At 41.3% G+C, this 25,701-nt stretch overlaps 1 protein-coding gene across 3 annotated transcripts in view; it reads left to right on the plus strand.

The window, feature by feature from the left end:
- Positions 1 to 1,685: 1,685 nt before the first annotated feature.
- TAX1BP1 (Tax1 binding protein 1) overlaps positions 1,686 to 25,701 on the plus strand; it is an 89,037-nt gene continuing 65,021 nt past the window's right edge. For 2 of the 3 annotated variants that reach the window (XM_051853244.3, XM_008261562.5), the window contains exons 1-4: positions 1,686 to 1,786; positions 7,898 to 8,066; positions 20,979 to 21,081; positions 24,794 to 24,981. In XM_051853244.3, the coding sequence (XP_051709204.3) occupies positions 7,905 to 8,066; positions 20,979 to 21,081; positions 24,794 to 24,981 (453 nt within the window). In that variant the 5' untranslated portion in view covers positions 1,686 to 1,786; positions 7,898 to 7,904. Of the gene's footprint in view, positions 1,787 to 1,987; positions 3,038 to 7,897; positions 8,067 to 20,978; positions 21,082 to 24,793; positions 24,982 to 25,701 lie in introns of those variants that run through there. The other variant, XM_051853246.3, reaches the window with a different exon arrangement.

The following is a 25,701-nucleotide window of genomic DNA, read 5'->3' on the forward strand; positions in this document are numbered from 1 at the left end:
CCAGCATTTGGGGAGTCAACCAGCAGATAGGAGATCTCTTTCTGCCATTCAAATAGAAATGAATAAAATTAAAATTAAAAAATGTCAAGGGGTCATCATTAAAAAGAATAAAGCAAGCTAAAATTCTGAAACTAATACCTTCACGGTTGAGGAATATGTCTAAAAGTTCAAGATACTATTAGAAATAAAAAAAGAAAACATCTATGCAAAATGTTTTCTTATAATGGTTTTTATGAACCATCTTGTTTTTCTGGTTTCATTAACTGAAATTGGTGGTAATTACAAATTTATTACATGTAAATAAGTCATGTGATTTAAAAACACAGGATGACATCTCTGAAAAATTGTGTTTATAGAGTTCACTGCTCCGTTTACATTTCTTTAGGCACATGGTTATTTCCATTACTTAAAGGTCAGTACTTGCAGTGCTAGCGATTACTTATATTGAGTGTGTCAACTTTTTTTTCATTCATAAAATAAGGAGGTTGGGACTAAATGACCTGTTGTGATTCTTCTGAAATTCTATGATCATGTACAATATACAGTACAAAACCTGGTTTAAAGATTTCAATATATAGGGAACAAATTAGCAAACACTGAGGTGCTAAGGAAGCCAATGACATCTTCAACACGGGGAAGCAAAGCTGAAAGAGGATGCTGCATACTTTATAAGGTGCTTCAGTGTTGAATGTGACCTAATTTCTTATCCTTTCTTCACGGGTGACATTGCACATTTTACCAGGGTTTTATGTCAGCGCAGGAATTTGATGCATTGGAGCAGAACACACCTGCTTTCGCGGAGTTATCATTCAAAGCCAAGCTTGCTGTAGGAAGGTAAGAAGTGTAACTGAAGTCAGCACAGTAGAAAGTTCACACGCACAGAACAGTACAAGTAACAAAAGCACTTCACAACAGACAGAAATGCGAGTGAAAGAAGAACTGCTGGAGCGAGAGCAAATGGACTCCGAGAGCGTCAGAACCGCAAAGCTCCTTGAGGGAGGCGAGCTGGTATGGGGCAAAACTTGGTAAAAAAAAAGCACTTGTCCACACGGGCAGCCGGGAGACAGCCTCCGCGTTCTAGAACTGCAGCCCTGGCTCTGGGGTCGCTCCCTTCACTTTTCTGATTCTCTGCTGCTGCATCTAGAAAACAGGTGGATTCATTTAGACAGGTTAGGATCCGCTTGGTAACGACTCATAGACCTCCAGGCTACACTTTTCCACTTTGCCGGGAGGTCTATGAGCAAGTTAGAACTCCAAAATGTTTGTTAGGAAAAAGGTATTTACTGGTTAATTCTACGCACCTGCTGCAATCCCAACTGTAAATAGAGGACTGCAGTTTAAGAACGTGATGACTAGAAAAACAAGACCTGCTTACATCTCCAGTGTGTTTCCCCATTTCCTATGTTAAAGTAACAACTCTAAAAATTAAAAACGTAAATCGAAGCTGACCCGGTCTTGTTGCGACTAAGCAGCCGAGCGAAAACAATGAGACGGAACGCAACCGGGGTGGGGGTAGCCCGGCGACGGTAAAGACCCTCCGGGACCCGCTCCAGGGTCGCCGCAGGCCTGGTGGGCGGTGAGCTGACGTGGAGGGGCGGGCCTAACCCGCGCGGCGGCGGAAGGACCCGCCCCACGGGCGGAAGTGACGTGGCCGGAGCTGGCTCTGAGGGGAGGTGAGCCGGTCTGTGGAAGGAGGCGGTGGTGGCGGAAGAGGTTCTGTGGCTGATGGCGGCTCTGGGTCGGAAGCCTGTCTGACGTTGTCCGTCGGTCCGCAGGCTTTCCGGAGGTAAGGCGCCTTTCCCCGGTCCGCCTCAGCGCCTCGTGAGGGGCAGACCCCAACTGGAGCGCTCTGGGGGGCTCGTGCTACGCCCCTCAGACTCGCGTCTACGGGCCCGGCCGGTGTCGGCAATGGTTTCCGTGGTGACGCTGCTGCCAAATGACGATGCTTTCCCTTTCTGCAGTCACCCCTTCTCTCCCGGACTACTACTGTGACGGCGGTGTCGGCAACTCGGGCCAGCCGGGGGGTTGGGAGAGCGACGGGCGGCCTCCCCGCGGGGGCGGGCAGGCCCGTGGGATAGGCCTTGGCGACCTGGGGGGCGCGTGTGGGACGGGGGCGACCCGCGGGGTGTCGGGGGAGACGGGCGGAACCTCTGGGGTCCGAGGCTCAGCTCCGGGGCGCGTGTCCTGAGGGCAGTATATGTGTGTGCGCCCGCGGCTAGGTGAGCTTGGTCGTGTCCCGAAAGGACGGCCGGGTTCGCCACTGCGGAGAGAAACCCAGCTGTTTTGGTTTGAGTCGCCCGTGGAGGAGGAGGCGGAGACTCGCGGCGCCGCCTACTTTTGCGGGCCGGGCGGAGCTAGCTGTCCGGGCCTGGTCGGCTGCTCACCCGGGCTGCGGGATCGGCCCGCTCTGCCCCCTCGCCTGGGGATCCAGCGGGGAGTCGCGTCTGTCTCTGCTTAGTCGCCTTGGCTTGCCCACTCCTAGCCGCTGCGGGTCCGCAGGTTGCGCACAAGTCCCGGCAGGCGTTCGTGAACCTGTTCGAGCCTGTGTGTGTTCGCCTTCCTGGTGAAAGTTGCTGGGAGACGCTGTGGCGTTGCAGACGGATTTTTGGTTTCATGAAGTAGTTACGAATTGCTGTTGTGCTAAGGATGTAGATGGGGAAAATAAACCGTCCTTTTTCAAGTCTGCTTTCCGCTGATGGGAAAATTCCAGAGAACTGTGCCAGGACAGTTACTAATTATCGTTTTGGCTTTCAGTTCCAGAAGCCTTTAAAAAGATGCTTTGAATAACGTGTTAGTCTAAACGTGGGCCTTTCGTCCTCAAAGTGCCTTTCCAAGGTAGAGGGCTGAGGTCAGGCGCTCTCCTTTGTGCTTTCTTGAAGGATTATTTGATTATGCTAGGACGGACTTCTTATTACACTTCCCGGTTTTTTTGCAACTTGATCGTTAAACTTTAAAAAACATCCTATTGCAGTTCTTGTTTTTCTAGTCATCACGTTCTTAAACTGCAGTCCTCTGTTTACAGTTGGGATTGCAGCAGGTGCGTAGAATTAACCAGTAAATACCTTTTTCCTAACAAACATTTTGGAGTTCTAACTTGCAGCCTTTTAATAGGATGTTAAATATTAATGAAAGATTGTAACTTTGTTCCTGTACTTCTTTGGAGGAATTACTTAACATGCTTAGTTTACTGGAGTTGCATTCTTTTGGAATGGATACTATGTAAAATTTGGGCTTTATGCACTCTGATTTTTAAATATTTCGCCCCAAATAAGCTTTTAGAAGAACATAAAAATTCCCTAATATATATAAGTAAATATCACAGCATTTTAGAAACCAGTTTATTACATAAACTTGAAAAGTAAGTAAAAATGGTGTGGGTGAGGCCAGGCAGGGCCTGGGAGCACTTAGCTGTAAAGGATTCTGGAGACAGGGTCCTAGTGAGAGTGCAGATTAATAGACTGGAGACACCGCTTCTATCTCCAGAAGTTTGTTGTTAACATCATCTCTGAAGGAGAAGTCTATAAACCAGTTGATAATCTTTAAGTATGAGTAATTGGAGGCCATTTGAATACCAGGCATTTTTTTCCCTTCATTCGTTTGTCCTATAGGACTGAAGTTTGGAGATGATTTTAAAGATTCATTATTTGTTTAAATGGGAGTTTTAAAAATTTTCCATAAAAACTCTCTCAACCACTAGCTGAATTCCAGCATTTTTAAAGGCACAAAGTGTTCATATTTTAAAATGCAGTGTATTGCAGTAGGTCATCTTTGGAGTTTTTATTACTAGTCTGTTTGATTTGCTTATTTGCTTTGCTTTTACTAACTTTATTTTGGAAATCTTCAAACATGTGAAAGGAGAATGAACTGTAAGAGGAGGCACATTTTGCTAATTTGTTTCATTACCTCCTCCAGTACCTTTGTTTTTTCACTTGAAGTTGTGCTTTCTCTCTCTAATGTCAGAGTGAGACCAAAAGTGAGTCCTCAAATTCCTGTGACAGATGGGACTGGGCCAGGCTCAACTCAGGAGCCAGGAACTCAATCCAGGTCTCCCACATGGGTGGCAGGAACTCAAATGTTCTGGCCATTGCCAGCTCCCTCACCCATCAGCAGGAAGCTGAAGTGGAAAATGGAATTAGACTGAAATTCATTGGCCCTTTAGCTGCTGTGCCAAATGTCTGCCCCTCCCTTGGAGTTTTTAGAGTCCCAGACCTTGACATTTCACTTAGTAGTAGTGTAGTGTACTCTAACTGATCAAGACTTTAAAAAATAGAATCACCATAACCATATTATCCTGTAAAACAAAATTGCTTATTTCTTGTTCAGTTTTAATTGTTAGGACTAAAGTAATTATCTAAATTAAAAAGATTAATTTGACTTTTTGTATTAAGTGCATTGAAGTTCTTCATGTATTCTATTTTCTTTATTTTTTAAAAAAATTTTATTTGACAGGTAGACTTACAGACAGTGAGAAGGAGAGACAGAGAGAAAGGTCTTCCTTCTGTTGGTTCACTCCCCAAATGGCCAATCCAGCCGGCACTGCACCAATCCAAAGCCAGGAGCCAGGTGCTTCTTCCTGATCTCCCATGGGGTGCAGGGCCCAAGCACCTGGGCCATCCTCCACTGCCCTCCCGGGCCACAGCAGAGAGCTGGACTGGAAGAGGAGCAACCAGGACTAGAACCTGGCGCCCATATGGGATGCTGGCGCCACAGGCAGAGGATTAACCAACCCAGTGTGCCATGGTGCTGGCCCCCATGTAGTCTATTTTCTACTAAGCTGATTAAGGCTTACATTTTTGGGCTGGTTGAGTAAAACAAGTATCAGGAATCACTGAAAAAATATTACAGTGAAAGCCAGATCTCTTTTGGGCTTGAAAATTCTAAGAGGAGGAACTAAAGATAGCGTTAACATACTTTTTTCTTTCCCAAACTTATTTTAGCTGTATTTTTAACTGAGTTCCCACTACATGTTATTTATCTTTTTTTAAGACATTAACAAATTCCCCAAATAAGAGAATTGGATTATTACAAAAGTCTTCAAAATTTAAGAGGTTTAGAGCTTTAAGAGAATGTAGTAGGACACCTGGAACAGGAGGCACTGTAGCCAGCTTGTATGTAAGATGTTGTTTCCCAGCCACATCTGGCTGGCCCTTTAACTGTTGACTGGAAAAAAGTTTGCTAATCTTTGGCTTGCTAGTCTTTGAATTCTTTTCTCTGGAGGTGCACTTCGGAGAATGGGAAGTAGAACTTGGCATGGTAAAGTTACTTGCTTCTGCTTCCCTTTATGTGTAGGAGCTGTATTTCCTCCCCAACTGAGCAAACTTTGTATTTTTTTTTTCTCATGATGTGAAGCTACACTTCCCAGGCATTACCACAAGGTGATGCAGTGACTTTGCATATTAGTTCTCCATGGGACTTCGAATGCTCTTGGCTTTGGCATTCTTAGGGAATTCTGACATTTTCGTAAGCTTGCTCAGCTCTTCGTTGTATTTATCAGTGGGAGTAGTGAACCAGAGGAACTCTGGGAATTGGAAATTTTCGTTTCCTATTTAAATTGGATTAATGATGTAATACGCAGATTATATTCATCCATGTTAACTTTTTAAAAATAACTTGAAGCTATATTATAACTTAATAAAGTAATAAAACCAAATGAGGATGGTGGGATGAGTTTTACAAATATTTCTGTATTTAAAGTAGCATTGACATTTTTTAAAAAGTTCGAATGTTAGAGATTAATGAGGGCTGTTACCAGGAAGATTACAAATTATCTTACAAACTTGAATATATTTAAAGTGTAATGTTGGTGTTTTTTATTAAATACTTAAATTTTGGGAAGAGGATTTAAAAATGAAATTTCATGTTAACATGATCATTTAAAACAGTTAAAATATTATATACTTGTAGAAATTTTCAAACAATGAGTTAAAAATCAAAGTTCTCTTATGTCCTGTTTTTACACATGTCCCTTAAGTAAAGACTGGTGTGTACTTTCTCTGAGTCCCTTTTGATGGATTTATAAGCATCTACTCATAAACAAATACATATCTGTGTAACTGGGTTATGAATTTTTGGGAAAATTTTAACTGATATTAAATAAAAGTTTAAACTCCATTACCTTATTTTATAAGCAAATAGTTACAGCTCTGTTGATTTAGTTTGCTTTAGGAATTAGCTTGTTCAATTTTGAGAAAGATTTCAACTTTAAAAAGCTTTTAATTAAAAACATGGGAAGCTTATCCTAAACTAGCTTATTTTCTCCTTACTGAATGTTTTCTCAGAGAAACCCAAGCACGTTCTTCATAGAAAAATATTAGTTTTGGAAGCTGTAACTGATAGAGGTTCATAGAACTGATTGAGCTAGTTTCTCTTACTGGTATCTTACTATAGTGAGTGTTTTTGAAAGAACTGGAATAGGTGGACTTTCCCCCCATTTTTGTGAAGCCATTCACTTGAGAAGAGGTTATCCTGACTTTATTAGTATCATGACCTTCTGGAGCCCAGATTAGCACATGCAACTCTGGAAGAAACAAACCAAAGTAATAAAAGTGTGCAGTTGTTTTTTAAGTGGAGTTCCCCAGTGTTTTAAGTGCTACCTTTTCATTTTCCTGAAGGCTTTGGTTACCAGGAGGGGAGTATTCACTGTTGTCTCTCTGTGAGGTAGAATTGTTGGCAGTAAAGCTCATGTGTTAGTGCAGAAGTGAAGGAAGATTAGCCTTCACGCTGAAGTCCTTGCAAGGACATACAGTGGCTTCCAGGTTAATTTTAATGGTCTCTTTATGAGATGTCTACTATATTGTTCAGTTAAGCAGTACATTGACCATAACAGAAGCAGAGAGGACACTATAAGAAAATTTGGTATTTTCTGAAGTGCTTATTTTAAAACTTAAAAATTTCCTTAATATTTCAAACATGTCAGCAAAAGAAACATTTGTAAAAGTAAACTATTTTAGGCCTTAGCAGTAAGGCTTCTTCGTAATTGCTAAAATATGAGTTGAGTCTTACTGTTGTGCTTGCGCTGTACAAAGTTCATTGATTTGCGAAGTAAATTAGATTAATTTGGTTAGCAAAAATCTTGCCCCACTTTTCCCCTACAGGGATATCTGTTTTAATGACTCAGAAGCAAGTGCCTTAAGATTAGTCATAGTTTCTTATGTGTACTGTAGAATCAGTGATTGTACTGAGTCTTTTAATTCAAATTACCATGACCTTTTTGAAGTACCCTTGTATATGTATATGCAGTGTACTTAGGCCCCCACTTCCAGAAGGTTTTTTGTTTGTTTCTGTTTTCAGGCCCCTAATGGTTCTAATAGGTAACAGTGTTGAGAGATGCCGGCCTATGGGGTCACAACATGGGATGGGAATCCAGGCACAGAGAGGTTGGTATTAGGTTCAGTTATAGGACCTAGAACATGGGAAAGCGGAGAAGGATGGAATGGGCTGGGTGTGGGAGGCAAATGAAGTTCATAGGTACTATGTTAAAAGGAAAAGGTAACTGACCAGTAACCAATAAAACCCTGACTTTTAACTGTCTTTGTTTCTGTTTTTTAGTGTATGTTGCTAGGGGCCAACAGGTTTATATTGGCAGTGTGTGCACTAAAACACCTCTTGTTCATTTAATTTTGGTTGAAACAGAAGCAAAGGGCTAGGCTTTCCAGGAGATTTGAGAGCTTTTTGGTATAACTTTTTAACACTCATATAACTTTCTGAGCTGTGTTGGCTTTAGTTATTTTTCTGTTTTATATTTTAAGGAAAAGTTTCAATATTAAAAGTGTGTATCTTCTCAATAAATAATGTTATGTAAATATCTATGAAATTTGTGTTAAATGTAAGGCATTTTCTGAAGTACAAGTTTATTCTTGGTTGGTATTATTTAACTTGTATGAATTACTTGTTCCAGATTCACAATGACATCCTTTCAAGAAGTCCCATTGCAGACTTCCAACTTTGCACATGTCATCTTTCAAAATGTGGCCAAGAGTTATCTTCCTAATGCACACCTGGAATGTCATTACACCTTGACTCCGTATATCCATCCACATTCAAAAGATTGGGTTGGTATATTCAAGGTAAGAAATTTTTTTGGATATGTCTTCCATGTAGGCAATTTTTAATTTTCTTTTTAAATGGATCGAATAGCTTATACTGGCCTTTTCTTGACTCTACATTAAGGATCTTTTTTTTTTTTTTTTTTAATTTTTTGACAGGCAGAGTGGACAGTGAGAGAGAGAGACAGAGAGAAAGGTCTTCCTTTGCCGTTGGTTCACCCTCCAATGGCCGCCGCGGCCAGCGCGCTGCGACCGGCGCACCGCGCTGATCCGATGGCAGGAGCCAGGAGCCAGGTGCTTTTCCTGGTCTCCCATGGGGTGCAGGGGCAAAGCACCTGGGCCATCCTCCACTGCACTCCCTGGCCACAGCAGAGAGCTGGCTTGGAAGAGGGGCAACCGGGACAGAATCCGGCGCCCTGACCGGGACTAGAACCCGGTGTGCCGGCGCCGCAAGGCGGAGGATTAGCCTAGTGAGCCACGGCGCCGGCCAGGATCATTTTTGTAAACACTGTAAAATAATTTAACAGTGCTCACTAGTATAAAGCTAATGTTGGGAATATTCATCAGATTTTCTTCTCTGATCAAAAGGTTCATGCTCATTCAGTTTTGTGAAAAATTTTTTTCAGAATCTGTCTTTTCCATTCTTTACTGGAAAAAAAACTTCATTTAGAAGATTCATTTACTGTCTCTTCCATTAATTTGTAATAAATTTTTTAAAGATTTATTTATTTATTTGAAGGAGTTACACTGAGAGAAGGAGAGGCAGAGAGAGAGAGATACGTGCATCTGTAGGTTCACTTTCCAACTGGCCGCAGCAGCCAAAGCTGTGCTGATTTGAAGCCAAGAACCAGTAGCTTCTTCTGGGTCTCCCACGCAGGTGAAGGGGCCAAGGTCTTGGGCCATCTTTTACTGCTTTCCCAGGCCATAGTAGAGAGCTGGATCAGAAGTGGAACAGCTGCGTCTTGAACTGGCGCCCATAGGGGATACCAGCACTGCAGGTGGCAGTTTTACCGGCTACACCATAGCGCTGGCTGTAATTAATTAATTTATTTTTTATTTGATAGGTAGAATTATAGACAGAGACGGAGAAAGGTCTTCCTTCTGTTAGTTCACTCCCCAAATGGCCGCCATGGCCAACACTGCGCCGATCCGAAGCCAGGAGCCGGTTGCTTCCTCCCGGTTTCCCATGCGGGTGCAGGGACCCAAGCGCTTGGGCCATGCTCCACTGCCCTCCCGGGCCACAGCAGAGAGCTGGACTGGAAGAGGAGCAACTGGGACTAGAACCTGGGGTGCCGGTGCTACAGGCAGAGGATTAGCCAAGTGAGCCACAGTGTTGGCCTGGCTGTAATTAATTTTATACAGCTCTTGTCATGTTAGCTTTCCCCTTGTTTCGCATTGCTTAAATATTGCTCATATTTTCTTACCCTGTTTTAGGAGAGTATTTTACTTGACTGGATAGTAAATTCTTTGTTTGCTAGGGTCCCAATCCTTATATTTTACCAATCACTTTGTGTATTATTTGGTTGAAAATTGTTGTTGGGGTGATAATTAGTGGTGCCTTGTTGTGCTGGGGCTTTATGGCAATTTTAACTCTTCACAATGTAGTGGGGGAACTAAAACTTATACTAAGTGTCTTTTGAGCAGTCAAACTAATGTCATGAATATGCAATCATTCTCCTGGATCACTCGAATCTCCTTCAGAATCTTGTATTCTAGATGTGATTATTTTATTTTAGAATTAATTTATTTGAAAGAGTTACAGAGAGAGGTAGAGCCAGAGAGAGAGAGAGGTCTTCCTTTACACTGGTTCACTCCCCAAATGGCCGCAATGGCCAGAGCTGATCTGATCCAAAGTTAGGAGTCAGGAGCTTCTTCTGGGTCTCCCACGCTGGTGCAGGGGCCCAAGGAGTTGGGCCATCTTCTAATGCTTTCCCAGGCCATAGCAGAGAACTGGATCAGAAGAGGAGCAGCTGGGACATGAACAGGTGGCATTATGTGATGCTGGTGCTGCAGGTGGGGCTTTAACCTGCTGCGCTACAGCGCTGGCCCCGTAGATGTGGTTTCAGAGGCTTGAAATTTTTTTGTCTAGCCTGTATTCAAGTTAAATAGTAAAACAGAAAGAATTCTAGCTGCTTTAATTGGGCACATTGAAAGTATGGGCCAGTGCTGTGGTGCAGCGGGTAAAGCTGCCACCTGCAGTGTCGGCATCCCATATGGGTGCTGGTTTGAGTCCTAGCTGCTCCACTTTTGATCAAGCTCTCTGCTGTGGCCTGGGAAAGCAGTGGAAGATGGCCCAAGTCCTTGGGTCCCTGAGCCTGCATGGGAGATCTGGAAAAAGCTCCTTGCTTTGGGTCTGCACAGCTCTGGCTATTGTGGCCATCTGGGGAATGAACTAGTGTATGTAAGATCAATCTCTCTCTCTCTCTCTCTCTGCCTCTCTGCCTCTCTGCCTCTCTGTAACTCTGCCTTTCAAATAAATAAATAAATATTTTTTTTTTAAAAAGTATCTAGAGGTGAAAGTCTAGCCTGATACAGGACAGAAAAACTAGATTTGGATTAAACAGTGTTTCAACTTTTAATGACATTTTAGTTCCCTTTTTTTGAATCTCTTATTATTTGATACTTCTGAATACATGAATTTTTGTTAACTTTTTGTGTGAGTTTTTGGGCTTGCCAGATTCCATGTTGGGAAAAAATTCATTATTAGCCTCATGAAATCAGTATTAGTTTTGGTTTTATGTGAAATATTGATATCAAATTAAAGACGCTAGTGGAGAACTGGTTTTTCTGTAAGAATGGGAGTGAGAAAAGAAGGGAAAGAAAGGACATTTTTCCAGTAGGAAAATGGTGTAAGCAAAGGCACAGAAGTGAGAGTGTTCTTAAGAGTGAACAGGCATTCTGATTCTGTTTTTTTTTTTTTTTTTTTTAATTTATTTGAAAGAGTTACATAGAGAGGTAGAGACAGAGAGGTCTTCCATCCACTGGTTCACTCCCCAGGTGGTTGCAGTGGCCAGAGCTGCTCCGATCTGAAGCCAGGAGCCAGGAGCTTCTTCTGAGTCTCCCACGTGGGTGTAGGGGCCCAAGGACTTGGGCCATCTTCTGCTGCTTTCCCAGGCCGTAGCAGAGAGGTCAGAAGAGGAGCAGCTGGAACTCGAACCGGCACCCATGTGGGATGCTGGTGCTTCAGGCCAGAGCTTTAACACGCTACACTATAGCTCCAGGCCCCCCCCCCCCCACTTTTTTTTTCTTTTAAGATTTTATTTATGTATTTGAAAGTCAGAGTTACACAGAGAAAGAGGCAGAGAGAGGTCTTCCAACCCCTGAATCACTCCCCAGTTGGCCGCAATGACTGGAGCTGCGCGAATCTGAAGCCAGGAGCTTCTTTTGGGTCTCCCATGCAGGTGCAGGGGCCTAAGGACTTGGGCCATCTTCCACTGCTTTCCTAGGCCATTGCAGAGAGCTGGGTTGGAAGTGGAGAGCCAGAACTTGAATTGGTGCCCATGTGGGATGCTGGCTCTTCAGGTGGCAGCTTTATCCACTATGCCACAGTGCTGGCCCTGGTGTTTTATTTATTTTTTTTTTTCCAATTTTATTTGAAAGAGTGAAAGAGTAACAGATCAAGAGATAGGTAGAGAAATCCTCTGGTTCATTCACTGAATGCCAGCAACAGCTAAGTTTGTGCTGTTCCTGGCTGGGGCCAGGAACCAGAAACTTAATTCAGGTATTCTGGGTAGGTGGTGGGGATCCAAATATTTGAGCAATCACCTGCTGTCTTCCAGTGTGTGCATTGCATTAGTTCAGTGAATTCATTGAACTAATTCTTTACTATTGGACATTTATATTGCTAAATGCTCATCATTAAATAATGCTTATTAAGATCTGCAACTATCTATTTTGTTCCTTTGTCTACTTACTGCATTGGGTAAATTCTTAGAAGTGAAATTGCCATGTTTATGGCATTGAATCATTTAAATATTTTACGTGTACTACAAGTTGCCCTCCAGAATGATTATGTTGGGTAGCATATTGGCAGTTAGACAGGAAGGGTGCACTCTGGCAGGTAATTTTAGGGGTAAAGGAATAAAGATGGGTAAGTGTGCAATATGCTTGAGAAAGTGTTAAGGAATTTGATTTGCCTGGAGCAGATACCAGCTTTAGAAGATGATTGGGAAAGGTTAGCTTAGATCACATTATGGATTGTTTCAATGTTTGAGGAATAGGTTTTCAGTAAGGAGTAATAAAGTTTGGAAGTGAACTTTAATCTTGTAATACAGAGTAAGATGCTTTGGGATTTGAAGAGAAGGGAGGTACAGAAAACATTTAGACTCTCCTAATTTTCTTTGTGAGAGAATGAAGGCCTAAAGTGGAGGAGGGGATCAATTTCAGATACTAGTCCAACAGTAGATTTGTAGGATATGTCACCAGTCAGTTGAATTGGGACTGGAACTCATTCCATGGCACCTCAGTTGGGAGAAAGAAGGACAAATGCTAAAAATTTGGAAGGGCTTAAATATGAAAAAGGTTCGGCCTTAAACTGTTAGAAGACTGTTTCAGGAAATTGGAGTAGGTAACTAGGATATTGGTAAGCAGCAGTTTTATGACTTTCTTCATAGAGGATCACTACCCAGATTTGTGTGTGAAGAGTGCCTAAAGTACGTATCATTCAGACTGTAATGGGAAGGGAAGTTGAGGGGATAAAGAGTACTCTGGGTACTGGGTATTTTATTTGTTGTAAAGATTTTTATTTGAGAGGTAGAGTTACAGAGAGAGGCAGAGTCAGAGGGAGAGAAGTCTTCCATCCACTGGTTCATTCATTCCCCAGATGGCCTCAATGGCCAGAGCTGAGCTGAGCTGAAGTTAGGAGCCAGGAGCCTCTCTTGTCTCTCACGTGGGTGCAGGACCCAAACACTTGGACCATCTCCCACTGCTTTCCCAGGCCACAGCAGGGGGCTGGATTGGAAGAGGAACAGCCTGGACATGAACTGGCACCCATATAGGATTCCAGCCCCCTAGACAGAAACCCAACCCACTATGTCACAGTGCTGGCCCCCTGTGGTGGTTTTGAGTGCATTATTGAAATCTTAACTGGCAGGCCGGCGCCGCAGCTAACTAGGCTAATCCTCCGCCTTGCGGCGCCGGCACACCGGGTTCTAGTCCCAGTCGGGGCGCCGGATTCTGTCCTGGTTGCCCCTCTTCCAAGCCAGCTCTCTGCTGTGGCCAGGGAGTGCAGTGGAGGATGGCCCAAGTGCTTGGGCCCTGCACCCCATGGGAGACCAGGATAAGTACCTGGCTCCTGCCATCGGATCAGCGCAGTGCACCGGCTGCAGCGCGCTGGCCGCGGCGGCCATTGGAGGGTGAACCAATGGCAAAAGGAAGACCTTTCTCTCTGTCTCTCTCTCTCACTGTCCACTCTGCCTGTCAAAAAAAAAAAAAAAAAAAAAATCCTAACTGGCTGTGAAGTCTAAGCTGGTTGAGGAAGTAAGTGAAGCCAGACAAGGATCATAGACTGGTTGGCAGGTTTTGAAATTTTTTTTCTTATAGTATTTATACTTTTCTCTTCCTGTACTGATTATTATTTTTCAATTAATTTTTTTGACAGGCAGAGTTAGACAGAGAGAAAGGTCTTCCTTTTCTGTTGGTTCACCCCCAAAATGGCCGCTACGGCCGTCGCGCTGCGCCGATCCGAAGCCAGGAGCCAGGTGCTTCCTCCTGGTCTCCCATGCAGGTGCAGGGCCCAAGCACTTGGGCCATCCTCCACTGCCTTCCTGGGCCACAGCAGAAAGCTGGGCTGGAAGAGGAGCAACAGGGACAGAACCGGCACCCCAGCTGGGACTAGAACCTGGGGTGCCAGCGAGCCGTGGCGCCGGCCTGATTATTTTTTAAAATAAAGATTGATTTATTTATTTGAAAGGCAGAGTTGGAGAGTAGACAGATCTTCCATCAGCTGGTTCACTCCTCAAATGGCTGCAACTGCCCAGCTGAAGCCATTGTCTTCTTCTGGGTCTCCCTCATGGGTGCAGGGACACAAGGACTTGGGCTGTCCTCTGCTGCTTTCTCAGGCTCATTAGCAGGGAGCTGGATTAGAAGTGGAATAGCTGGGACTGTATCTTATGGGGTGCTGGCATCGTAGGTGGAGGCTTTATCCACTATACCACAGCGCCAGCCCCTGATTAATTTTAATTATAACAAAATAAGCATGTAACATTTCTATTACTTTATATTTCATGAAGATTTTTTTGTCTGTTACACTTCCCATCTGATTTGTTCAGAGGTTATCCATTAAAGTGAGATTTAAGCCTCATGTGAACAGGCATTCGAGTATTGTTCTCTGCCAGTTTGGTTAAGAGAGATAGGAATATAAAAAGTGGACAACAGAGTTGCTTAATCAGTTCAGGAGGCATTTTCTATAATTAGTAAAAATGCAGGGGAAGAACTACACCTGAGGCCATATCTTTATTAGTAAATCTTTATTAGTAAAACTAGGATTAGCCTAGTGAGCCATGGTGCTGGCCCTATATTTAGGTTTTTAATCCATTTTGAGTTAATTTTTTTTTTTTTTGACAGAGTGGACAGTGAGAGAGAGAGAAAGGTCTTCCTTTGCTGTTGGTTCACCCTCCAAGGGCTGCTGCAGCTGGCGCGCTGCTGGCGGCGCACCACGCTGATCCGATGGCAGGAGCCAGGTGCTTCTCCTGGTCTCCCATGGGGTGCAGGGCCCAAGCACCTGGGCCATCCTCCACTGCACTCCCTGGCCACAGCAGAGAGCTGGCTTGGAAGAGGGGCAACCGGGACAGAATCCGGTGCCCTTACCGGGACTAGAACCCGGTGTGCTGGCACCGCTAGGCGGAGGATTAGCCTAGTGAGCCACGGTGCCGGCCTTTGAGTTAATTTTTGTGTATAGGGTAAAGGTCCAACTTCATTCTTTTGTATGTGGATATGCAGTTTTCCCAAAACCGCTTGTGAAGAGCCTTTCCTTTCCCCCTTATGTCAAAGATCATTTGACTCTTCTGTCTCATTGTTCTATACATCCACTTGTAAGTTAGTACCATACTGTTTTCTTTCTTCCTTCCCTTTTTTTTTTTTTTTAACATTTATTTATATATTTGAAAGGCAGAGTTGCAGAGAGAGAAAGAGAGAAAGAGATCTTCTATCTGCTGGTTCACTTCCCAAATGGCCGCAGTGGCTGTAGCTGAGCTGATCTGAAGCCAGGAGCTTCTTCCGGCTCTCCCATGCGTATGCAAGGACCCAAGGACTTGAGCCATCTTCTACTGCTTTCCCAGGCCATAGCAGAGAGCTGGATTGGAAGTAGAGCACTTGGTTCTTGAACCGGCGCCCATATAGAATGGCAGCTTTACCCACTACACCATAGTGCTGGCCCCCAAACTGTTTTCATTACTATAACTTTATAATATGTTTTGATGTTGGGATACATAAGGCCTCTACTTACATTTTTCTTTTTCAAAATTATTTTGATTATTTGAGGTCTTTTGAGGTTTCCATATGAACTTCAATGCAGATACATTGGGTACTGTTGATATTTCAACAGTATTACATCTTCTAATCCATGGACATTGGATGTCTTTCCACATTATTGGTATCTTCTTTAATTTCTTATTTAATAGCTTTCAGTGTGGAAGTTTTTGATCTCATTAAATTTATTTCTGAGTGTTTTATTCTCTTTAATGCTCTTGTAAATAAAACAGTTTTCTTAATGTTATTACTAGATTATTGATTGCTGGTGTATAGAAGTGCCATTGACTTATGTATTGGTTTTATGCTTTACACTTTGCTGAATTCATTTGTTTATGTGTGTAAGTAATCTTTAGAGTTTTCTATATATAAAATATTTTCATCTATGGACAGATAGTTTTATTCCTTCATTTCCAGTTTGAATGCTGTGTATTTCTTTTTCCTGCCTAAGTGCACAGGTTAGGACATTTCAGTGCTATGTTGAATTGGTGAGAGGGGCTTTGTTGCCTTGTTCTTGGTCTTAGAGAAAGCCTTCAGTTTTTCATCAAGTGTGATGTTAGTTGTGGGCTTTTTGTATGTGGCCTTTATTATTGAGAATTTCTTCCTATTTCTAACTTTTTTTTTTAAATTATGAAAGTGTTGAATTTTGTCAGATGCCTTGAATACATCATTTGAGATGATCATCTTTTTTCCCTGCTACTTAGTGATGATATGTAATTATTGAATTTGGTTTGCTAGTATTTTGTTGAGTATTTTTGTATCAGTATGCTTCAGGGATATTGTTCTGTAGTATTCTTGTTGTGTCTTTATCTCAGTTTGGGGTAGGGATAATGTTGGCCTCCTAAAATGGGTTTCACAGTATTCTTTTCTCTTCAGCTTTTTTGAGGAGTTGAGAAGGATTTAAATATTTAGTAGAATAATCTAGTGATGCTGTGTGGTCCTGGGCTTCTGTTTTTTGGGAAGTTTTTTTTTTTTTTTTTTTTTTTTAAATTATTTTTTGACAGGCAGAGTGGACAGTGAGAGAGAGAGACAGGTCTTCCTTTGCCGTTGGTTCACCCTCCGATGGCCGCCGCGGCCGGCGCACCGCGCTGATCCGATGGCAGGAGCCAGGAGCCAGGTGCTTTTCCTGGTCTCCCATGGGGTGCAGGGCCCAAGCACTCCACTGAACTCTCTGGCCACAGCAGAGAGCTGGCCTGGAAGAGGGGCAACCGGGACAGAATCCGGCGCCCCAACCGGGACTAGAACCCAGTGTGCCGGTGCCGCAAGGCGGAGGATTAGCCTAGTGAGCCGCGGCGCCGGCCTTTGGGAAGTTTTAAATTACTGATTATAGGTCTGTTCAGATTTTTTTTATTTCTTCATTATCAATAGGCATAATGCCTTTCTTTTGTGTTATCCAATTTGCTGGTATATAATTATTACTGTTTCGTCTCTCTCTCTCTCTCTCTCTTTTTTTTTTTTTTTAAGTCAGAGTTACACAGAGAGAGGAGAGGGTGCCAGTTCTAGTCCCTGCTGCTCCACTTCCAATCCAGCTCTCTGCAATGGTCTGGGAAAGCAGTAGAAGATGGCCTAAGTCCTTGGGTCTCTGCACCCTTGTGGGAGACCTGGAAGAAGCTCCAGGCTCGTAACGTTGGATTGGCCCAGTTCTGGCCCTTGCGTCCATTTGGGGAGTGAACAAGAGGCTGGAAGACTGACTCTCTCTCTCTCTCTCTCTGTATCTCTCTAATTCTGCCTTTCAAGTAAATTTTTTTTTAAAAATTTATTTGAAAGGCAGAGAGGTAAAGAGAGATCTCCCATCCATGAGTTTACTCCTCAAATGTCCAGAACTGCTGGGGATGGACCAGACCAAAGGCAGGAGCCAGGAACTTAATCTGAGTCTCTACGTGGGTGGCAAGGTGCCAACTACTTGAGTCATTACCTATTGCCTTCCAGGGTTTGCATTAGTGCAAGCTAGAATGCGGAGTGAAGCTGGTACTTGCACTCAGTTCCTCTGACATGGAATATGCCCAATGCTGGGCCAAACAGCCATCCTGTTGATTTGTTGTTTTTATAGTGACATGCTTTGATTCCCTTCTCATTTTCTTCTGTGCATCTTACATAGGTATTTTCTATTTGTAGTTACCTTGGGAATTACATAAAATATGTGCTGTAATTATTTTAAGTTGGTAAATTCAATTCAATGAGAAGACTTTATTATTTTACATCTCCTGCCTACTTATTGATGTTAAAAAATACAGAAAGATATAATTTGTATCCTTTAACATAGTTTATAGTTTTTATGCATTTATCTTTATGTTCTATACCAGAATTAAAACTGATTTAGGTACCACCATTACGTTATTACAGGATTTCCTCTGTACTGTGATTTTTCTGCTTAGAAGTCCATGATCATCTTGTGGGATCCCCTTTTATGTGATGAATCACATTTCTCTTGCTACTTTCAAGATTCTCTCTTTGACTTGGCAGTTTGTACTATGTCTTTGTTTTTATGTGTAATGTCTTTTTGGATTTATACTAGTTGGAGTACTTTGAGCTTCTTGAATTTGTCCATTTCCTTCCTCAAATTTGGGAGATTTTAGCTATTGTTTCTGTGTGTATTCTCTCTGTTCCTTTCTCATTTTATCCTTTCTTTCTAGAATTCTCATTTTATATACACACACGCATACACACACAATTGTTGCCTGTCTGGTTATTTTCCCTAAGTTCTTAATCCTTACTTTTCTTGATTATTTATTTTTTAAAATTTTTGTACCTCTAACAGTAATTTCAAAAGAGGTGCTGTTTGCTGATCCTTTGATCTGTTTAATTAAAGCAGATTTTGAAACCTTCTTGTGGGCTTTTCAAATAAGTTATTGAATTCTTCAGTTTCAGAGTTTTTGTTTGGCTCTTTTTAGTTTGTTTCCTTGTTAATATTCTCATTTTAGTCATGTTTTCCTGATCTTTCTTGCTTGTTTATCTGTGTTTTCTGATAGTGCATTGAACTTCAAGATGATTATCGTAAATTATTTGTTAGATAATCCACTGACCTCAGATTCTTTAGGATCAGTTTGTCCAGATTTGTTTTGTTACTTTGATTGGGCCCTATCTCCCTGTTTCTTCATTTGCCGTGTTACTTTTGCTGTTTTGTGCCTTTGATAAAATACTCTCAGCCTTTATGAAATTGCTTTGTTTTCAGAATGACTTTGCCAGCTTGGCTGGAGATTCTGGGACCTCTTGAGCTTTTTAGGGAGAACGTGTTTTTGGGCTTTTGTGGGTAACTTCCCAATTAAGATTTACTCATTTCCCCTTTCAGGAACTTGTATTTCTTCCTCCCTCTGGTGTGTGTGTGAGGTACTGCAGGCAACAAGATACATGGCAGTCTTTTGATCTTCAGTGGTCCCTAGGTGACCCACCTGTGCTGGTTCCCCTGCACCTCAGGTGGACCACCCAAAAACCAGAATGTTGGATACATATTCTCTTCATTTCTCTCCCAAAGGAAAAACATCAAATGGGGCTCTTCTTCCTATTCCTTCTGAATTGTGCTGGCATGGGAGGAGAGCCGTTGTGGTTGTAATGAGATAGCTATGCTTTTCTTTCTTTTTTAAAGGATTTATTTATTTGAAAGGCAGAGCATCAGGGAGGGAGGGAGGAAGAGGAGGAGGAGATGAAAAAGAACGAGAGAGACACACAGACGAACATGGAGACAGACATCTTCCAACTGTTGATTCACTTCATATGGCTGCATCAGCCAGGTCTGGGCCAGGCCTAGGCCCGGAACTCCATCTGGGTCTCCCATGGATGAGAGGGGCTCAAGCATTTGGAGATGGATTGGAAGTGGAACTGGATTGGATGTCATATGAAATGACATCATAAGTGTAATTGGATTGGATGCCATATGAAATGGCATCATAAGTGGATGTGCCAAAACACCAGCCCCATTTTTTTTTGTTAAACCTTTTTAAGATAGCTTGTTCTTGATTTTGAGCTTGCCTGGAGTACTGCAACTGTATAATTGGTTTTTGAAATGCATTTCAGACTGTACTTTGTTGATAAATTGTCATCCCCATGCTGACGTCCTTCCCTTTTACATCTTTTTCTTATCTGGCAAAAAAAATCTCATTTTTATCCATTTTTTTTTTCTCTCATGGAAAGCAACCAAGGAATAGAGCTTTTCCTTTTTTCTTACTCTTTCCTGTTGTCAACTGTACTACTTTTAGGAATTGTATAGTTAAGAAATCAGCGTTGGAAGGGGAGGTAGTTTCAGGAAGTATGAAGAGTGTTTTATATTCTATGGGAGGACTGAGTGATGTCTGGATGGTTAAAACGTGAATTTTGAGTTCAGATTCTGACTGCCATGTACTAACTAGCCTTTTATTTCCTAATTTGTAAAAACAAAAACAAAAACAAAATCTTTGTACTTCCCACTGCTACTTGAATCAGATATAGAGAAATGAAAGTGTCAAGTATTTTTGACCATGACACCCAGAAATCAATTCAATGATTTGAAAGAGCATGAAGGAGGAAGGGAGGAAGAAAAGGAGATGAGGAAGAGGGAGAGAGACAGAGACAGACAGCCCAGTGAAGTTGCATGCAGCTGCACCTGAGAAAACATCTTCATGAAGCAACACTTACTATATGTAATTAAAAATTAAATGGAGATCATGAACCAAATGAATTGATTTTATCACTCCTGCTGGGTAGTAGCCTATAGTTCAGCCAGCGTTTAGAGATGAAGGTGACTGAAGTTCCCCCAGTTTCCGTATTCCGTTATTTTCTCTAAGCCAGTTGTAATCATAAAACATGGAGAGCCTAACTCTGTGGCTGAGGCATAATTTCTTGTAATATAATTAGCGAATGGATAGCTAGTACTTATTTTAAATGTCTCTAATATTGAGTTATTTAACATGGTATAGTCCATCTGGAAAATACAGAAATAGATTTGTGAAGTATATATTCATGTTATTTCAAAATGTTTTAGCAATAGATGAAGCATAGGGGTTTTCTTGTATTTATAAACATCTTGGTGTGAAAGGTCTTTATGTGAAATTTATGCAGATTCCTACAATAAGATGACTCCAATGAAAGATTAGTGAATTTAAGCGGAAGGGATGCCTAAGCAAAATTGAAAAATCCTTGAATTTGAGGTATAAAATAAAAAGCTTTAAAAACTCTGTTCAGTGAAATCAAATTTTAAGCAGAATAGCTTTTATGTTTGAGCATGTGTGTTCATATCTGGATGACATTGTATTTTAATGCACAGCAGCAACTCTGGTGTTCAATCTGTAGATCTTTATAACATGAGGCTGTAGCTTAATAAATCTTAATTAGATAGTCTTGTTAAAATACTGACTTGTAGACACATGAGTATTAAATGTATGTTTTAACTTGAGATTATAGTATGAAATAGTATGCTATATAGTATCAGGCTTATGTTAAACTATTTACTCAGAACTGCCCCCCACTTCTCACTTTTTGGTTATTTTCCTGTAGGTTGGATGGAGTACTGCTCGTGATTATTACACTTTTTTATGGTCTCCTATGCCTGAACATTATGTAGAAGGATCAACAGTCAATTGTGTACTAGCATTTCAAGGTAAGGGCTGGAAACTACCGAACTGAGTGACTCTAGATGTTTTTTATTGCCTTTAAAAATATTTGTACCCCATTTTAATTATCTGTTAAACATGTCCAAGGTGCCAAAGTTGAATTAGTATCTTTGTTTAGAAAAATGTGTAAGAATGTCTATTTATGTTACATTTATACTAGATATTTCTGGGTACTGTAGGCCACATGATATGTTATGTAGACATTGAAATGTCTTTTTATTTTCTTTCATTGAAAATGAGAATGGATTTCTTTCTAAATCTTCACCCTGTGGTGTTTTTTTTTTTCTTCAAATAAGAAAACAGTAGTATTTCTGATACTAGAATACTGTAACAAGTTGGAAGTGAGGAAAGTAATCTAGATGAAAACCACAAGGATTATTAGCAGGATTTACGGAATAGTTACGTTCATTCTGTCAGGTAAAAGTTTATATAAGATGGATCTAAGTGAGTAGTATAAAAGTTATTGTTGCTATAGCTTGATGTTGCATATGTGTTAAAAAATACTCATTCAGCTAATTCTGATTCACGCTACCACATGAATGAAGTTAGAGACATGATGCTAAGTCAGATAAGCCAGTCAGACAAATACAGAAGGCCTTGATTTACATGAGGATGCTTCGAGTAAACAAATTCAGAGATAAATGGAGAGGTGATTGCCAGGATCTAGGGGGAAAGAAGAATGAGGAGTGACTGTTTAAGGAGTACAGGATTTCTTGTTTTCTAGAATGAAAAGAATTTTGGAGATGAATGGCAGTGATAGTTACACAGCAATATGAGTATGCTTTAGCACTTAACTGTATGCTTTAAAATGTTTAAGGTTGGGGCCGGCGCTGTGGCAGAGTGGGTAAAGCTGCTGCCGGCAGTACCGGTAACCCATATGGTTGCCAGTTTGAGTCCCGGCTGCTCCACTTCTGAGCCAGCTCTCTGCTATGGCCTGGGAAAACAGTGGAAGATGGCTCAAGTCCTTGGGCCCTGCACCCATGTTGGAGACCTGGAGAAAGCTCCTGGCTCTCCTGGCTTTGGATCAGTGCAGCTCCAGCTGTTGGCAGCCAGTTGGGGAGTGAACCAGCGGATAGAAGACCCCCCTCCCCCCCGCCGCCTCTCCTTCACTCTGAGTAACTCTGCCTTTCATATAAATAAATCTTTAAAAAAGTGGTTAAGGTAGTATGTTTTGTTTTTTACGATAATAAAAAGGAAAAATTCTCTTACTCAGAAATCTATCACAGAACTTGCTGTGGAGTCATTTTATATAATAATTCTAATTTTACTATGTTGTATTTCATCATTCTTAGCCCTTTTTTATGCCATAGATTCTATTTTATCTTGAGAAGTTAATGGGCTATATCTAAGCATAATATATTAATGTACATAAAATGTATAGAATTGTGAAGAACCTATTGAAATTATTCTTAAGTTATTACAGTAAATATTGTTATGTATTTATATATGCTTTTTTAAAAAAAGATTTTATTTATTTGTTTGAGAGGTAAAGTTACAATGAGAGGGAGAAACAGACAGGTCTTCCATCTGCTGGTTCACTCCCCAGATGGCAGCAATGGCCAGAGCTGTGCCCATCTGAAGCCAAGAGTCAGGAGCTTCTTCCTAGTCTCCCATGTGGGTGCAGGGGCCAAGGACTTGGGCCATCTTACTGCTCTCCCAGGCCATAGCAGAGAGCTGGATCAGAAATGGAGCAGCTGGGACTTGAACCGGTGCTCATATGGGATGCTGGCACTGCAGGCCACAGCTTTACCCACTACACCACAGCACCGGCCCCTTAAGAAGCTTGCTTTCTCCTCAAATTACCTGTTATCTGATTTGGGTTACCTTGTTCAAAATGTTGAAAATTAAGTTTACGTTACAGCACCCAAGCTAAAAGAAGATATCTAGGGGCTGGCACTGTGGCATAGTATGTTAGACCTCTGCCTTGGGTGCCAGCATCCCAAATGGGTACCGGTTCATGTCCCGGCAGCAGCTCTTCCTATCCAGCTCTCTGCTTATGGCCTGGGAAAGTGGTGAAATATGCCCCAAGTGCTTGGGCTCCTGCAGCCATGTTGGAGACCTCAGGGGAAGTTCCTGACTCCTGACTTTGGATCGGCCCTGCTCCGGCCGTTGTGGCCATTTAAGGAGTGAACCAGCTGATGGAAGACCTTTGTCTTTCTCTCTCCCTCTGTCTATAACTCTGCCTTTCAAGTAAATAAAAATAAAATCTTTAAAAAAGATACGTAAAAAACGAAACTGTACTGAAAAAGTTTTTTAAATGTACTTAGCATACAGATGCATACTTAAGAAAGCAGAAAACAGTTTAATTTTTGGGTAAACATTTCTAGTATTTTTTGAAAGGATTTATTTAGTGTTTTTTTTTTTTTTCTTTTTTTTTTTTTTAAGAGATTTATTTATTTGAGAGGCAGAGAGAGAGAGTGGTCTTCCATCTGCTGATTCACTCCTTAAATGACAGCAACAGCCAGGGATGGACAGGCCCAAGCCAAGAGTTTCTTCTGGTTCTCCCACATGGGTGCAGGTGTCCAAAGATTTGGACATGGTCTGCTGCTTTTCCCAGGTGTATTAGCAGGGAGCTGGATGGGAAGTAGAGCAGCTGGGATACAAACCGGTCCCCATATTGGATGCTGACATTGCAGGTGATGGTTTAATCTGTTAATGTTACAAGGCTGGCCCCATGAACATTTTTGAATCATTCTTAGATATTCTCTGCTGCTACTCTTTGTTTCTAAGAAGAAAAGCTAGCTATTTTTTAAACATTGAAATCAGATGAAGTAGATACCACAACAATGAAGCTGAAAGTTTCAAGACATAAAAGAATAGCAGGTATATTGATTATAGATTTTTGAGTGGATATTCTAAGGTGAATATGTTCATGTTCAGTAATATATATTGATGTATATTCATTTCACATTTGTTGAATGCCTCTTTTTTATAAGTCATAGTGGGGTATTCTGGAATATGTTTTATGCACAAACATATAATAAAAATAAGTGTGCATCTGCCTTCAATCTCTGTATCTACCCTCATGTTTTTGAGATCTGATGTAGGAGATAAAAGACATGTGTATAAGAAATAGTAATGCAGAGTGTACTCTAATGGGCTATATGTGTGTGTGTGCACTTAAAGATTTGTTTGTTTATTTGAAAGAATTAGAGGTAGAGTCAGAGTGAGAGAGCTTCCATCTGCTGGTTCACTCCCCAGATGGCTGCATGAACAGACCTCACCCTATATCCAGCCTTTACCCAATTCATGTATGCAGCATGTTTTCTAGTTAATAATTGTCTTTTAAATGTATTAAATTTAGTATTGGAAAAAAAGTTCATTAAATGACATTCTCACCTCCATTCCTAGTTCCTAGATTTTTATACTGGTCATTCTCCAGTATTCTGCAGTCCTTCTCCCGTGGTAGAATACATTCTCACCTCTTCCATATGAGTTGGTTTTGCTCTAGTGAAGATACAGAAGGAAAGGATCTTCTGATAGAATAATTTTACATCTAAAATATGAAAAGTTTGGGTATGTTTGAGAAGAAAGGAGGCGGTCAGTTGGTATAATTTGTGAATAGCCGTAGGAAAGACATATTGAACATAGGTGCCAGAAACAATGTGTGGAATGAGAGATGGCAAGTGTTGCTCAATTACATTGAAATAATGTTAATTTTATAATAGAAAGTTTTAATATTTGTTTACTACCTCTTAGGGTACTACCTTCCAAATGATGATGGCGAATTTTATCAGTTCTGTTATGTTACCCATAAGGGTGAAATTCGTGGAGCAAGTACACCTTTCCAGTTTCGAGCTTCTTCTCCGGTTGAAGAGTTACTTACGATGGAAGATGAAGGGAATTCTGACATGCTGGTGGTGACCACAAAAGCTGGCCTCCTTGAGGTTGGTATTAACAATGAGTCAGAGCTCATATTGGCTGGCATTTTAAGAATTTTCAGGTTAAGAGTATCTGCAAAAATCAAATGCTTTTCACTAAAGTAGTAAACGTATACTGTCTTTTTTGAAAGACCTAAAAGTCTTTTCATTACAATTATATGGCAGGGACTTTGTCCTTAGAGCCTAAGAGTATTTTGTGCATAGTAGATGATGCAGGAAACACCTACTGAGAGAAATTAGACATTAAGCATCCTTATGTTCCCTTACCCTTACCTTTCTTCTTTGGTAGCGTGATTTGTTGATTGTGGAATAGGATAGACTTCGGACCTCAAGCATGAGAGAGAGGATAAAAGAGAGAAATCTGATTGGATGTGAACTTTGCTTTATGAGCTATGAGTATGCTTTCTCAAGTGTGTCAAGTGAATACAAGTTTCTTAATTTAGATTGAACATTTTTAGAATAATTCTTTTTGTTCATCTTATCAAATGAATAAGCTTAGATTAACCGTAATTTACAAGAAAAGGTGACAAGCTTTTCACTTTTTTAAAAATTGCATATTGTAGAGTTATGAGACTCGTTGTAGTATAAATGATATATATAGATATAGATGATCTAATAGTATATAGATGATCTAATAGTACTGCATTTCTTAAATTTTAGTAGTCATTGAAAGAGAATATAGAACTTTTTGTCATTTCACGATCATATTTCCCAACATCTTTATAC

This window comes from Oryctolagus cuniculus, chromosome 16 (genome assembly GCF_051225735.1).
Source record: "Oryctolagus cuniculus isolate XC-2025 breed Fujian yellow rabbit chromosome 16, ASM5122573v1, whole genome shotgun sequence".
NCBI lineage: Eukaryota > Metazoa > Chordata > Mammalia > Lagomorpha > Leporidae > Oryctolagus > Oryctolagus cuniculus.